At 43.0% G+C, this 16,920-nt stretch overlaps 1 protein-coding gene across 1 annotated transcript in view; it reads right to left on the reverse strand.

Annotated features, from left to right (window-relative positions):
- Positions 1-16,920, reverse strand: part of THSD7B (thrombospondin type 1 domain containing 7B) — a 224,226-nt gene that overhangs the window by 100,400 nt on the left and 106,906 nt on the right. The window contains exons 11-12 of the mRNA XM_035130631.3: positions 15,361-15,555; positions 7,134-7,397 (exon numbers count right to left, since the gene is read on the reverse strand). Of these exons, the coding sequence (XP_034986522.3) occupies positions 7,134-7,397; positions 15,361-15,555 (459 nt within the window). The remainder of the gene's footprint in view (positions 1-7,133; positions 7,398-15,360; positions 15,556-16,920) is intronic.

A 16,920-nucleotide genomic window follows, 5' to 3' on the forward strand; every position in this document is an offset into this window, starting at 1 on the left:
CGCACTATCGCCTTGGCGCACAATTACTTCCCCCCCCCCCGCGGCCGCCGTCTTTCTCTCATCGCCACGGGGCATCTGCTCACGGCCGCGATGGCTGGCCCCTCCCACAACAGGCAGGATGCGCGCTGGGGCTGTTGACACCAGACTGGTAGCAATTTTTTGTGTGTGCGACGTCTCAGATCTTTGTCCCTTGCCTGGGGAACGCTGGAAGATTCCCCCCCTCCAGAAGAAGAAGGGGGGATTCTCCCCCTTTCCAGCCAACGCACCAGAAATGTAGCCTTATTGGCTAATAAGGGTCCTTAAGTTGCGCCAAGGCAGGGACAAAGACAGTCAATAATGACACCGAGGGTTGAATCCAGAGAAAGAGTTTAATCTCTAATTAGAGAGACTCTTGGTGATCCATGTATTTCACGACAAGAGTAAAGAAAGACATATTTGCAAAAATTCTTATACACTTCTTGGGCTCCTTCCCCCCTCCTCAGGAATCCACTCTGTAAGTGTGCGCACGCAAGAGGGTCATAGGTTACAAGTACATATATGGATCTTCCTGTGTCCTGTCCTCCTCATAAACACATGCTGACTCAACAAAGCCTTCAGCCTTCAGTAAGGCTAGTTTATGCATCAAGCTAGCAACTTTCAGCATCAGGCTGGAAGTGCATCCGCTGATAAGTCTCTCTCTGCCTCTCGTTCTGTGTTCCAGACAAGGCCAGCTTATTCGGCCTTGATAGCAAGCTGCCTCACTGTTCCTTTTGCTTACATTACACTTTGACACACAGAGAGGCAAAGAGGAAAGCATTTTATGAAGAATGCTAACCCCACGGAATATGGGGGGGGGGGGCTAACCCATACAATCAGAATTATACAATGCAGGCAATGCAAACGATAGGATCAAATTTAGCTCAATAATACAATTGGCAAATCTCTCCCTTCAGAAGTGCATGACAGGGTTTGCATCCTTCTGGCCAAAGTGTCCCTGAATACTAACCCCAGTTCCCAATGACACTAGAAGCCCCTCTTTGTATCTGTAACATAAGGATGGAGGCAAAGACCAAAGGCAAGCTACAAGCCTGGCTGCTGCAGCTACAGAGGACTGTCTGACTCTCAGTTCCTCTCCCAGCCAGTCACAAAGTGGCTGGAAGGGAGTGGGCGAAGGTTGACCTAGAACGGCTGATAGGCATATGCTTGCTCATTAGGTAGGGTGGTCCACTCATTAAGTATTCAAGTCTCCAGGGCCAGATGAACTACATCTAAGAGTATTAAAAGAACTGCCAGAGGTGATTTCAGAACCACTGGCAATAATCTTTGAGAATTCCTGGAGAAATGGTGAAGTCCCAGCAGACTGTAGGAGGGCAAATGTTGTCCTTATTTTCAAAAAGGGGAAAGGAGAGGACCCAAACAATTACTGCCCAGTCAGCCTGACATCAATACCAGGAAAGATTCTAGAGCAGATCATTAAGCAAACGGTCTGTGAGCACCTAGAAAGGAACGCTGTGATCACTAAAAGTCAGCATGGGTTTCTGAAAAATAGGTCATGTCAGATTAATCTGATCTCATTTTTTGACAGAATTTCAAGCCTGGTAGATGAAGGGAATGCTGTGGATATAGCCTATCTTGATTTCAGCAAGGCCTTTGACAAGGTGCCCCATGATATTCTTGTAAAGAAGCTGGTAAAATGCGGGCTAGACAATGCTACCATTCAGTGGATTTGTAACTGGCTGAATGACCGAACCCAAAGGGTGCTCATCAATGGCTCCTCTTAATCCTGGAGAGAAGTGACTAGTGGGATGCCACAGGGTTCTGTCTTGAGCCCAATCTTATTCAACATTTTATCAATGACTTGGATGATGGGCTTGAGGGCATCCTGAGCAAGTTTGCAGAAGACATCAAATTGGGAGGGGTGGCTAATACCCCAGAGGACAGGATCACACTTCAAAATGACCTTAACAGATTAGACAACTGGGCCAAAGCAAACAAGATGAATTTTAATAGGAAGAAATGTAAAGTACTACACTTGGGCAAAAAAAAAAAATGAAAGGCACAAATACAGGATGGGTGACACCTGGCTTGAGAGCAGTACATGTGAAAAGGATCTAGGAGTCCTGGTAGACCACAAACTTGACATGAGTCAACAGTGTGATGCAGCAGCTAAAAAAGCCAATGCAATTCTGGGCTGAATCAATAGGAGTATAGCAGCTAGATCAAGGGAAGTAATAGTACCACTGTATTCCGCTCTGGTTAGACCTCACCTTGAATACTGTGTCCAGTTCTGGGCACCACAGTTCAAGAAGGATACTGACAAGCTGGAACGTGTCCAGAGGAGGGCAACCAAAATGGTCAAAGGCCTGGAAACGATGCCTTATAAAGGAACGGCTTAGGGAGCCGGGTATGTTTAGCCTGGAGAAGAGAAGGTTAAGGATAAGCTGCTGCTTGTCAAGGTAAGGAAGGGATCTTAATTAGGATATAACTGGTCACCTCATTCCTGGTTGTTTTTTGTTGTTTTTTTTTACCTTTTCCATACTAATTCTGTTTCGTATGTATGTATACTTATTCTGTTGCCCTTGTAGGGCTGTTTATTTATTTGTCACAAATGTTTGACGCACCTTACAACTGGTGCCGGGGCATCTGGCAAGTTCCTTAGTCACATGGGATGGGTCCCCTTAAGGGACTGTGAGGGTAAGGGCCTGGGCCAGCACACCCCAGTGGACAGTGCTATTGCTATGCCCCTGGGTGAAAAATCCTGGAAACAGCACAAGCTGTCATCAGCTGTAGCCTCTGCTTTTGTTCTCAGTGTATGCTGCATGCACCTGTACTAAAGCTACAGTTTCCAAGGTTGCAAGGGAGGAAGCTTATATTTTGAGGACATGACCTTGAGGAGGCCTGCATTTCACTGCTTCAGTCCTAAGCAATGTCCCAAGAAATGGATAATAGCATTAAACTAGAATTACCCAGAGAGCTTGTTTCCAAGCACAAGTCTTCATTCTCTCTGTGTGATGCAGCTGTGTTTAGACACATATCAATAATGCCAGTTATTTCAGTGGCTCAGCAGAAGCCAATTTGTGACATTTTCATTCTGCGGGAGGCAAATTCCTACAATTACAGCAAAAGAAGGAAAGATCTAGAGAAGGGTCCAGAGCAGGGGGTTACTGACGGTGTTAATTAAGGTTAATCCTCAAGCAAACAAGCAAGTCGAGAATTTTCTTGGTGAACTTCCTTTTTCTTTTCAAAGTTTCAGTTGGGGACCAATTGTGTTCCTTATATCTAGACTGACATGTTTCCACCTGCACCTATCTATGGATTGCTTTAACAATGTGATTTGTAGCAGCTCAAACAGCTGCTCTGCAGATGTGTGTTCCAGGCAGCTGCATCCCATTGACTGCAACAGCAGTTTGTAGGTATGACAAAATGGTTGCCATTTCAGGACCTGAAACTAACGGGTGGTTATCTCGTAGCTTTTTAGGGAAGAATATGTTATTCCAAAATCAAAACCCATGTGTCCAAAAGCAGAGGTCTCAACTGTGCCTCATATACATAATTAATTTCGATAATGGTGCTGATTTGAGGGTGGAATGTAAGGAGAAACTCTTTAGTTAGCTCCTAAGAGCCTAGATGCTATGGTTTTCCCAGTAGTGATGTATGGAAGTGAGAGTTGGATCATAAAGAAGGCTGATCGCCGAAGAATTGATGCTTTTGAATTATGGTGCTGGAGGAGACTCTTGAGAGTCCCATGGACTGCAAGAAGATCAAACCTATCCATTCTTAAGGAAATCAGCCCTGAGTGCTCCTTGGAAGGACAGATCGTGAAGCTGAGGCTCCAATACTTTGGCCACCTCATGAGAAGAGAAGAATCCTTGGAAAAGACCCTGATGTTGGGAAAGATTGAGGGCACTAGGAGAAGGGGACGACAGAGGACAAGATGGTTGGACAGTGTTCTCGAAGCTACGAACATGAGTTTGACCAAACTGCGGGAGGCAGTGCAAGACAGGAGTGCCTGGCGTGCTATGGTCCATGGGGTCACGAAGAGTCGGACACGACTAAACGACTAAACAACAACAACAAAGAGCCTAGATCAGGCATCCCCAAACTGCAGCCCTCCAGAGGTTTTGGCCTACAACTCCCATGATCCCTAGCTAACAGGACCAGTGGTCAGGGATGATGGGGATTGTAGTCCAAAACATCTGGAGGGCCGAAGTTTGGGGGTGCCTAGCCTAGATGAAAGTCTGCACAATCTGACAAGCTGAAAACAGACAACTAAGGGCTCAGTAACACCCCACCTACATGTTGTCTGCTTAGGACTGCAAACCCAGGTGGACTTTCAAGCTTCTGAGAGGCACAGCACACGGCTAGTGGGCTACATTTGAGGTGGTCCAGTGTGTGGGTAACTGTATTTTATTCAAGAGCACCCAAGGTCAAAAATCTCACTTCAGCAAAAGACTCACCATGTCTCAGTCTCATGTCTCTATTTGTCAACCAAAAAAAAAAAGCCACAGTGAAATTGTGACAATGAAGGAGATGGTGAGTGACATAGCACTCTGCACATATGACAGTATATATGATTATTGTATAAAGCAGCATTTTCAAGTGTATAAGGGCTAAATAATAATTTCACAAGCAATGCTGCTTTTTAATTTTTTTTCATTTGGTTTTTCAATGAGGCATACTAACAAGAAAGCAAAACACGCCATAATTGCCACAGAGTTTTTTGCCTGATTAAAATTGCTGCCCACAGGCAAGGAAAGGATGGGAAAACCCACCCTGTTAATGAAATAGTTCGCTTGTGCTGCCTTTACTGATAAAAAGTTTGGGAAGGCAAAATCTGGAAAGGTGTGCAATGACTCATAAGAAGCTGTCTTCCCTGAATTTACTGTCAGCGCTAGAATGAAACTGTTATACTCCAATGAACTCCTCCATTACAGAATATCTTCATATTGTCTCCTTCTGTTTGGTTTCCCTCCTTGGATTCTCATTACAACCAAATTGATCGGCACAACACCAGCTCTGCTAACAACCCTTTCTCCCCATTGGGGATAGTGGGAGGCAGCGCATGACAAAACCCCAAATGAGAAAAGCAGAGCAAACTGGAATATGTGCAGAGTATACGGGAAGGAAATGACCAAAACAAAAAGAGTGACAGAAAGTGACAGCAGGCAAAGGGAAGAGCTAAAGCAAAATGCAGCAGCTTGATGGGAGAATAAACTCTTTAGCAGGATAGGGTAACAAACAGTCTCTGTATCTCCAGCTCATGTTTGCAGGCAAAAGGCAACTACGGTAGTCCTTTGGCCTGTGTTCAATGTTCTGCTGTACTGACCCCCACCCTTTCCTAATTCTCCTGATTCTTTCTCTTTCCATAAATCCTGCCACCTCTGTGCTGTTATTTTCAGGTCATACCTATTGGGTGGGATGCCACACTCAATACCATTGTTTCTCTATAGCGAAGTAATTAGAAGACAATTAACCAGCTGTCAGATCTGCAGGGGGAGAGAGATATACTGGCTACCATCAAGGGCTTGGCTGCTTCCACTTGTTTTATCCCAGCCCTCAGCTCAAGGAGAATTCGAAAGGAAGCTGTAAGGCATAGGGGGGGGGGCTGCCATTAAACTATGTGAAAGGGTGTCATCTCATTTAGCCCTGCCAAAGGAAGGGGAACTAATTCAGAATGCCACTAGAGTGCAGGGGCAGCATGGTGTGTAAGATTGCCATAGGGGACAGATGGGACAGGCAACCCTAATGAGATGTGGATTGCCAACACTATTTGTTGGCTATCTGAAAACTCATTATTAGGCTTATTGTGGATGGCAATTTTAGATTTAATACTTATATGGAGTTTTTGCTTTATTTTTTAAAAAGCAAATTGTTAGTGAAATACTAATGAAATGTTGATTTTATGCTGTTGGTTATCTCATAAATATTTATAGATTAGTATGTATGCATTGCAGTTTGTTTATGCGTCATTGATTATAATTGCCTTGGACACAATTTCCTTTGTAGAAAGGCAGCATATAAATTAAAGTTTCTAATCTACAAACCATAGTAATAGCAGTCTACAATTGAAGACTGACACTACACTTATAGTGCAGTGAGGCTGTCCAATGCAATCTCTGATATGTCTTATACATGCCAAATGAATTACGTAACGCATCTTGTGCATGTTTACAGAATTGTCAGCTCCATTGAACCCCGACTAAATGTGTATAGCCTTGCAGACTTCGGTTTAAAAATACATTTCCACACCTTGGATTTAGGTGGGGAAAGGGTTCTGAAAATTTACAGTAGGAACTGATTATGAACATTGGTAATTGGCTAGCATTTGTGACATCTCCCCACAAATTATAAAAAAACAACCACTGTGCAACATTTAAAAATTTGCTCTTTTCTTTTTAAACTTAAGGAAATGATAGATGTTACGAATGGATAAGCATTGATATGGCACCTCGACAAACAAATAAAATGGCAGCTCCTCTGAAACATGGCTGAGAGAGGAGTACGACCAATGACTAAACCAGCATTTGATTTGCTGGCCACACAGCAAATCCAAAAGAAAGCCATACAGACCTCACAGTCAAGTAACGGGATCAAACAGTGCTATCCAAACTCCAGCAATGGAGTGCAGATGGTAGGGTTGAGACTTCAGTGCAAGCCTACGCTGCTTACCCTCCACAGGAGAGCTCACTATCAGTAAGAGTGCCCAGGTGCAAAGGAGGAGAGGGTTCCTATACCTTTAATAGGTGTGCAGAAGAAGGAATTTCAGCAGGTGTCATTTGTCAGGAAAGGTATCCCTGCTGAAATCCTCCCTTCTGTATAACAAATAAAGATGCCCCCTACCTCCAGCATGCACTAAAGATCGTACCCCAGGAGATCAGGACGCCGTGAATAGTTGCTACCACCAGCTTCAACTAAAGGTGTGCATTCAATTCCATCAAATTCCAAACTGAAATGAGTCACTTCAAAGAGGCATACCTCTTTATAAGCCCACTGACATATGAAGCTTGATTAACGCAATGTTACTTAAGTTTCCCTGTCTTCTTTTATCTGGGATTCATCTAATGTTTGACACAGGAAATAGAAAGGTATCAAACGCTGCATGACCAGTGGTAGACTCTGGGCCTCCATTGTTTATACAGGGCACTCTAACTTACCTGAATGGTTGCAATGAGACGGTTCCACAAGTCTGCCGGTCTTATCGTAGCAGGCCAGGGCTCTGAAGCGCACCCCTTCTCCGCATTCCTTGGCATGCCCGTGAAATCTCAGTTCTACCTGCATCTCTGTTTTTCCTACGGAAATTATACATTCTGACCAATTTCCATGGGGCCGGCTGGTAAATATTGTGCAAGGGCATGGTTCCACTTCAACAAGGGGATACACTTCTGTATTCTGGCACTTGTCTCGCTTTCTGCTTCTCCCTGTTCCGACCGGGAAAATATGCTTGTTAGCGTAGCATCTGCTGCTTTTGATAACAATATGTCGTATTATTTACACTTGAAGGGGTTTGATACAGTTAGAACCAACACAATCTGAAATGTAAATACAGAAGAGCTGGTTCAAAGACATCTGTTAGTTGTTGTTGCCTGTGCTCCAGAGGGCCGAGAAAATGTCGCTGTCTCCAGGGCAACCAGAGAACCTAAAGGAACTTGTGGAGGAGGGGGAATTGTTTGGGATGAAGCACAAAATGATAGAAAGAGAACAACTGTCTGCCTACTCTTATTAGGAAAAAAACACCTGAAAAAGATCTTAATTTGCCCCATAATTATCTTAAGAAAATAAATTTATTATCTCCCTTCTCCCCCCTCACTTTTAAGCCCTGCAACCTCATCACTGGTTGCTTAGGGAAACCCACTATTGTAGATTCAGCAAGCTGCAGCTCTTCCTTCAAATATATTTCACAAATTAGCTGAATACACAACAGGGATATGTACTGGAGCTTCATGAGATCAGGGATAACTCTATGAGTAGACAAGAAATGCTTAAGGCCTGGCAGGGTATTTTGGTCAAGAATGTTTAATACTTTAACACCACCCATGTTCAACTTGTATATCTGTAAATAAATGCAAAGAAATCACACAATGCCAACAAACTTCCAGTGACATTATTCTAAAGGAGACCAAGTCCCGCCCAGGTAAGCACTGCACCACTGAAACTTCTCATCACCTGGAGAATTTGAAGCTCAAAACCTGCTATTTCTTTTAAGGTCTTTCAATGTCTTCCACTCACCTCACAGAGTGTTTGTTGTGGGGGAGGAAGGGAAAGGAGAATGTTAGCCGCTTTGAGACTCCTTCGGGTAGTGATAAAGCGGGATATCAAATCCAAACTCTTCTCTTCAATGTGTTGTATCACACTTTTAGTTTACCACAAGGTTCTCTACTGAGAGAAGTAAGTATAATTTTTCCTCCCCTTCCCCCTTTCTTGACTTCAGCAAATCTACCAATCTATTCCAGAAGTGGACTTGTCCTGAGAGGACAATCTTTAAACATAACTTTTCTTTATCCCATTGTATCTCAGCATCAAGGGCTTAATTTCACTTTGCATTAACAGGTTAGACAATAAGTATGCACACTTAGCAGCTGTCAAGTAATACTTTTGAAAGTGAAAAGTTGCACATAAGTCAACCATGAGTTTTCTCCACAGATATTGAGATATTAACACAATTTAACTGGATTGCTTGCATCAAAGAATATTCATTCCACTCTATTTTCTAAATGGTTTTTAATTAGCACATTAACATTCTCAGAGCTGGTTTTAAAAATGATGATCAGAAATTCTTTTTAATCAAGACCCAGCAGTCTTAAAGACTATTTCTATTTAAATAAAAATGGTTTTTGAACATTAACCAAAAAAAGTGTTCAGTGTGGGGTTTTTTTTGGGGGGGGGGACGACGATGACACCCAACAATGTTTTGCAATAGTCTATTTCTCCTTCACACAGAACAGTCAGTTTCAATGCCTGCACATTTGACTGAGTTAATGATTAAAGAAGATAAATATGCCTTGCTTGAACATAAAGCTTTCCCCCCCAAAAAAAAATGTTAGCTGCATAATACAGATTGTAAGTAGTGTAACCTCAAATTACCTTCTAACCAGCATTTGCTTGGTGATGCTTCTGTAATGAATAATGCTAAATGTAAAGCCCACACATGTATTTAAGCATAAAATAAATCATGCTATTAAATACAAAGTAAGAAGGAAGCTAATCTACATGCACATTAACATACCCTAAGCAACAGGATGATTTTCAATAAAAGCCATAAAATTGACCAATTTTTTGTGATGAATCAGATACATTTATTTGAGAAAAATATTAATACCAGCTACCTCACTTTCCTATTTAAGGATTTAAACAGTGTTTTCTTCTTTGCTTACTTTCACATTTTTGTGATTTGCTTAAAAATGGAGTGTTTGGTGTGTCTCCTCTAACTATGCTTTGATTATGGAGGGATGTGGGTGTTCTAGAGCAGGCATAGGCAAACTCGGCCCTCCAGATGTTTTTGGGACTACAGTTCCCATCATCCCTGACCACTGGTCCTGTTAGCTAGCGATCATGGGAGTTGTAGGCCAAAAACATCTGGAGGGCCGCAGTTTGCTTATGCCTGCTCTAGAACACCCACATCCCTCCATCCCTCCAGTTTGTTCTAGAGGAAATAAGTTCCAGCCGATTCATATATTACAAGAGTGGCATGGAAGCCACCCTTTTAGATGAGTCCCAGGAATAAAGGAAAGTGGGGGATCCTGTGGGATTGGAAAGCTGCCATGTCAACATCACAGGTTTATAGGCTATGTTGTGGTTGCACCACATAAGTGGAGCTAAGCATATAACCTGCTACTGAACTTCTGCAGAGTTGTAGTCTCTCCAACCTTATTCTGCTCAAAATGAAGCAAGAAGACTTGGCAGGCTCCTTTGCTGCATTAAGACTTTAGCGGTCTCTGTTTAGTCCCATGTGTCATGCATTAAGAAATAGGGAGGCCCACATTTGTACTGTGCAGTCCACAGTCTTCAGCTACTCCCATACATGAGACCTAGATGACTTCCATAGGAACAGTAAGGATGGGCGTTAGTAAGATGAAGAAGAGTTTGGATTTGATATCCTGCTCTATCACTACCCTAAGGAGTCTCAAAGCGGCTAACAATCTCATTTCCCTACCTCCCCCACAACAAACAGTCTGTGAGGTGAGTGCGGCTGAGAGACTTCAAAGAAGTGTGACTAGCCCAAGGTCACCCAGCAGCTGCATGTGGAGGAGTGGGGGAGCGAACCCAGTTCACCAGATTACAAGTCCACCGCTCTTAACCACTACACCACACTGGCTGTAGGAGTAACATCCTATATGACCCTGAGCTGGTATTGGATCGTGCATCTTCCGTCCTTAAGCCAAACTCTATGTCTACTGTCCTATGCTATGATATACCAAATCTGAATGACTAAAACTCATGAGAAACATTTTGCTGTCACGCTTTGCGCTTATAACATTTAATATTTTCTATTTCCACTTAAAAGGAGAATGCTTTAGTTATCGGGCCATTCTATTAGCCAAGGTGATACATCAAAGGCTTCAACTACAAAGTGGGGGTGTGTGTGGAAATAAACATGACAGCTTTAGTAAACATTTCCAACATAAAGAGATTCCAGGACTGAATATAAAAAATGCACAGTAGCTATTGCCTTTTTGTTTGTTTTAAAGTAACATGCAACCAATTAAAGGGTGCTCTGCTATTGTAAGCAAGGCATCATGCAGCTTTTCAATAACATTATTGCATTATCTGTTCACATGAGAATTCATGAGCATGGCTCATTAAAGAACAAGAGCTACTCAGGCATGGGTATTATTTTACCATTTTCTGATTATTCTTGCCCCCCCTCTCTCTCTCTGTGTGTGTGTATGTGTGTGTGTGTGTGTGTGTGTGTGTGTGTGTGTGTGTGTGTATGTAGAGTTTACACTATAATGGCTTTCACTGTGATGCCTTTGTTTAAAAACCAACAGGAATTCTCAGTCTCCCTGAAGCCATGGATTACCAATACATATAGTTAAATTCTTATCATAAAACCATGAATGGCCATTTTGCAGTAGAGTAACATTTATGGTTCTGCTTTTTTTTTACACCTACCATTATACCCTAAAGTAATTCTCTTGTGAGTTATAACAGTGATATGCTAGAGGCGGCATTTCCGCCATTAATGATATAAAAGCCAAGGTTATATTATTCAAAAACATTTTGCCATATAATAGAGAGGGTAAGTGGATTCTCTTTTGCAATTGTTTGATCTTGCTGTATTTACTAGAGTAAAGCAGTAAACACTTTAATGTCAAATGGAGAGTCAGGTCAGGTTATTTCTGCCTAAGGTTGAAGTACAGTGGCAATGGTGCCCAGGCAAAGGATTTAATATTATCCTAATGCTCTTGAAAGCTCAGGTTTGGTCCTTGACCTGTGTGCGTTTCTACCATGCTCATAGGGTAATGTTCTGTGCAGACCCCTACACATGCATGGAAGACTGAACTGCATCTTTCTCTCCTCCTCCTCCTCCTCCTCCTCCTCCTCCTCCTCCTCCTCCTCCTCCTCCTCCTCCTCCTCCTCCTTCTTCTTCTTCTTCTTCTTCTTCTTCTTCTTCTTCTTCTTCAGGGAACACTCCCCCACACATACACTCACACTATTTGGGTCTCTGTGCATGCATGCATCAACATCAAGTGGTCACTGTAAATAGCTATACTGTACTGCACATTGACCAAATGCACAAAGTGAATCTGAGGATTGGCACCAACATGGAAATATAGGTAAGTGAGTGCAATAGACTAAATGCTCACTCTGAAAATGAACTGGGGCCCCTCAACCAGACCCATCAAAAACTGAAACTCATTTGAGCATGGGGTTATTGTTTAACTAGACTGCTAATTTGGTTTCCCCAGATCTCAGACCTTTCCATCCTTTCTCCCAATTGCTCACCTGATTATTTTCCCTTCCCCCAAGCCCTTCTACCAAGGGACAAATCTTGCCTTGTGAGCTAGCCAGCATGGTGGCTCATTCCCAAGAGCTTCTCCAGACTTCCACTTGTCCCATGCTTAGAAAACATGGGTCCAAGCAGTTTTATATTTCCCCACAGCTTTCTCCTGAAAAAGACACTCTTTACCACTGAATTGGGCAAACAGCAATCTAGAGAAAACCCAATTGCTGTTTGGTCCAATTCAGTGGTAAACTGTAGGTTTCCCTGGGGGAGCTGTGGACTATCCCTGAATGGGAGAGGCCTCTCTGGGAGACCTCTCCCATTCAAAAAGGAACTGGCAACAGCCCACAATGTATGTTTTCCCTCCCTTTGAGCAGGGACTGTGCACAAGCAGAATCTGAGTGGGCAGCCCACTCGAGGTGGACTGAATTAACCACTTTGGTTTGTCAAAGAAAGAAAGAAAGAAAGAAAGAAAGAAAGAAAGAAAGAAAGAAAGAAAGAAAGAAAGAAAGAAAGAACTGAGTAGGGAAATTTACCTACATGAGTGCCCATATTCAATTTCTCATGACACCCCTAATTGAGAGTGCTGAGATGACTGATGATTCATTTCTCTGTGGAGCTAAACAGAATAGATTCCAACCCTTCCTGGAATATACTCACTTAAGAGACATTGTCAGCCATCTGGGTGAACTACTTAAGCAGTACATTAGACAAGAGGAGTTCAAATGGTGCTACACTTACACCTTCTCTCACTAATTAAAGCAAGGATTCCCCCCCCCCTTTTTTGTTAATCAGTACTTTAGAGCATTCAGTGGGATGGAACTGCCCACAACAACACAGTAGGGCATGCCAGTATAGCCCTCTTGAGGCGTTTAGCAACAAAATGGCAACAAGTATGTGGGGGACCAGAAGCATGTGCACTGCCCATATTCCCAACATCTCTGTGTGCCAGCCTAGTCCTCTCCACTCCCTTATAACTTTTAGCACGAGGGACTCCGGGGAACTTGCAAGTATGCTCAGCATGCTGAGTTTTCTAGGTGTGGTCATCTGAATGCACTCGGAAGCCCACTGCAGACCCTCACACTCAACATGGGCTTGTAACAGGGACATCGGGGAAGGGTGTCATGAATCCCCTTTGTCCCCAGGAGTCACACCTAAAGGATGGTGGTGATCCTCACATCAAAACTGGGAGGCTGGGGAAATGGTAGCTAGCCTACAGTCCCTCAGTGCCAAATCCACTTTACATGTCTCCTAGGTCTTTGCTTTCTTAATTACAGCCATGCAACAGGGCAGCATGTAGGAAGGGAAGGCTTAGCTCTTCCCCTCCCAAATTCAACTGGAACTAACATAATCCTCTCCTGCACAACTACAACACATAGGAGGGGGAAAAACCTGTCACTGGAACTAATGGGAATATTTTTTTCTGTTCTCCCTAGGAATGGGGCAGGGCAGATTTTCTTTCTGACTGTGTTTGGGAGCAAAGAAATCCCCCCCCCAAATGACACACTACATTTTTTGTTGACAGGCCCGTCCTAGCCATAGAGGCTAGTGGCACGGAGAACCACGGCGTCGGGTGCTGGAGGGCACTGGAAGGGCGCCAAGTGAGCGCAGGTTTCCGGCGATCTGGCCAGGACTATGCTCCTTCTCTGAGAACTCCGCGCTGCGCCTCCTTCTCGTTTCCCCAGCGCTGGGTTTCGCTCAGTCGAGCTTCGCCACCAACGCGCGCCCAGCGCCTAGTAGCTGTTGCTGGTCCCGCGGTGCACGCACTGGTGGTGAAGCTTGACTGAGCAGAACCCAGCGCTGGGGAAACGAGAAGGAGGCGCGGCGCGGAGTCCTCGGAGGTGGCCTCCCACTGCTGCCGCGGTCCGCTTGGCACTCCTGGGCCCTTGGAGAGGCTCTGGAGGGGGGCGCAGGAGGGACCTTAGCGCCAGGGTGCTGGATGGGCTTAAGACGGCCCTGTTTGTTGAGGATGCTCCCCATATAACTGTAATGAATAAAAGTAGGAAGGGATGCTGCACATTAAAGTTTATGTTTAGTGTGGCCATTAGTGAGTTCATAGCTGAGATGGCATTTGAACTGGGCACTTCCTGTTTCAGGGTGCAGTTAAACAGATTCCCTGTTCCATTGATTAGTCTTATAATCACTCTAATACCCTAGCTCTCAACAGGGAGCACATTGCAATGACAACAGCTCAATGCTACGCTAACTGTCAAAAAAAGAGTTCATCACAGCAACACAGAAGTGCTGTTCTCCACTGACAAGCCGTTTGTGAAGTGCTGTCCAGCGGATCTTTGCTAAGCAGCCTCTAGGCTGTTTTCTCTGAGAGACAAGTATGTTTTAGTGGTGTGCAAAGTATGTCACTTTCCAGACAATCCTTCATATCCCAGTATGATTTATGTAGTCTGACAACAGAGGACTAGTTCAGGCAAGAGGTGTTACCTATGGATGAACACATAGAACATGCTTGGAGAGAGAACAGTGACTAGCTGTGACCAGTTAGGCTAGGTGAAGGGTTTGTGCACGAAAAAAAGCAATACTGTAAAAGTTGGGGCTACCTGTGGACTGATGGGACATAAGAATATAATAAGAGTGTGGCTGGATCAAACCAAGGGCTTCTTCAATGTGTCCTACACACCTTTGGCCAACCCAAATCTCTCTCACCATCAAAAGCACACAAGCGAATAAAGGAGTACCAACACAAACAAAGCTGACATCAAGCCCTACATATATTAAGCAAAACAGAAACATCGTCACCTACTCTCACCCCCATCCACCCTCCCACCCCCTATCTACCCCGTTTTCCCTCTTTCCTCTTAGTGTCTTAACAAATGAAACTGGTTTGCAAAAATGATACATGTTAAAATATGAGTGACACTGCACACAATAAATCTTTAATAAAAAATATTTAATAAAAAAAAACTAAGACATGAGGGCAACAACACACACTTTTCTTGTGTTTTCCAGCAACTGGTATTCGGAGTCATGCTGCCACTCATCCATTTGGCCACACGACTAGTAGCCAGTCATAGTCTGGCTACTATGAAATCTCGTTGATGGGCTACCATTATAAAAAGATGATGATGACTAGAATCCTATTTGGTCTGTCAGTGACATTTTGCTGTCATTTTGTAGCCAAAACCACTGCTTTGATTGCATTTTTGTACTAGTTTAAGGGAGTCCCTTCCTGTGTTGACTTTGAAACTGTGGTGATTGAGCTACTCAGTGGCCACTTCTATATCTCTCCTGGCCGAACTCCTGCAGTGGCACAGCAGTGAAGCACGAATTTCAACAATTATAACTGTATTGTGCTACTTCAACATAAATGTAAAGAACCTTCTATGAACAATGCCCTAACTGTATCTGACAAACTTTCAAAGTCTACACCAAAGTCATTTTGAAACAAAAGGACTAAAGGATGAAGTATAAAATATTGATACTACCTGTGAGGGTTCGTTTTCTACTTCGTGTTGATTCACAGTCTGAAGCACATGCAGAAAATTTAGACCAAGGGGTGAATGTGCAGTCATCTTTGCAAGGAATCAGGCAGTCCTGAACAAGGGATGGCATAGGTTCTGCCCACTTCAAGCACTCACTGACATCTACCGAATGGTTGCTTTCCAAGACACATGTAACAACTGGACAAAATAAATGCACAAAAGAAAACGGTGAGTGCTGCAGAGGCATGGGAAAAGTTAAGAAGCAAGCATTTATAGTGTGTTCCTTCCAACCAAGAACTCAAAAGCACTGAACTAATGACAGAAGAATGAAGTCAATAACATTTTTTAAATCTGTATACAGATTATTTAAAAGATGCTTGTTTGTTTTACAGAATTGAAAGTACATAGGTCCTTTGAACAAATTATGCATAGCTTAATGCATTGATGAAATGAGTAATACACGTTCTGATGTACTCTGTCCCATGACCCAGTGACAGAAATTTAGGGGGACACTGGTGTTTCAGTGCAATTATAGAGCACTGCTTCCCATAACAGATTGTCTTTTCTGAACTGCACAAACACAGCAGAAAGATCTTGGCATTTAAATTATTTGCAACAAGGAAGGAGTCTCAAAGTCTCCATATGCTCAAAGGACAAAGAAACACGAGCATGGCCTATTGGCACTATAAACTGTGTGTGTGTGTGTGTGTGTGTGTGTGTGTGTGTGTGTACATATACACACACACAACATACAGTACAATTTATTAATAGAATGCTGTGGATCTGCCTGCAACAACTAAACTTGCAAGCTACTTACACAACAGTTTTCCTCAGTTGCCCTATAATATTAGCTTCTTGTCCAACAGTTTGTTAGCCAATTCTATGGCAAAGTAGTACAGAAGGTATATTAAGAACAATTTCCCCCTTATTTCCATGGGCTGTTATTGCTGAAAATTTGTAGTGCACTCTCACAGAGGTTGCAGTGATATTTGACCCAGTTCACTTTGACCCAGAAATTGTACAGAATTGGGGATTTGGAAGGGACTGCAGGAATTCAAAACAATTTCCAGGTGTAAGTGTGCTTCATATGATCATGGACCCAGCTAAAGTGTCTCATTTTGGTAACTCAAATTTCAACCTGTGTGAATTGATTTTAGGAATGAATATTGGTTTTTTTAAAACAACAACAACATTGTAAGCTGATATTAAATGTTTTGATTAAATTAATACTTTAAAAAATGAGGCTAGAAATTAAGATGGCAAGATTCCTCCAGAGAACACTGAGAGAACACTGTCCCATATTAATGTCTGGTTCTTTTCTCACACATTACAATTCAGCTCCAGTGATCTAGTTAAGCTCTATGATTTCATGTTAGGCTGATATTTTGTCTTATAAAGCTGTGGAATGATGCAATAATTGGACTGAGATTCTATTACATCTTCAACAAGCTGGCTGCATCATTACAAAGATTACTGATTAATCCACACTTTAATGGCTATCTGTGTTGTTTTCATTGCCTCTGAAGTGGATTGGAATTGCAAAATGGAATAAAGTTAAATGCA

Source organism: Zootoca vivipara, chromosome 1 (assembly GCF_965207765.1).
Source record: "Zootoca vivipara chromosome 1, rZooViv2.hap1.1, whole genome shotgun sequence".
NCBI classification, from domain to species: Eukaryota; Metazoa; Chordata; class Lepidosauria; order Squamata; family Lacertidae; genus Zootoca; species Zootoca vivipara.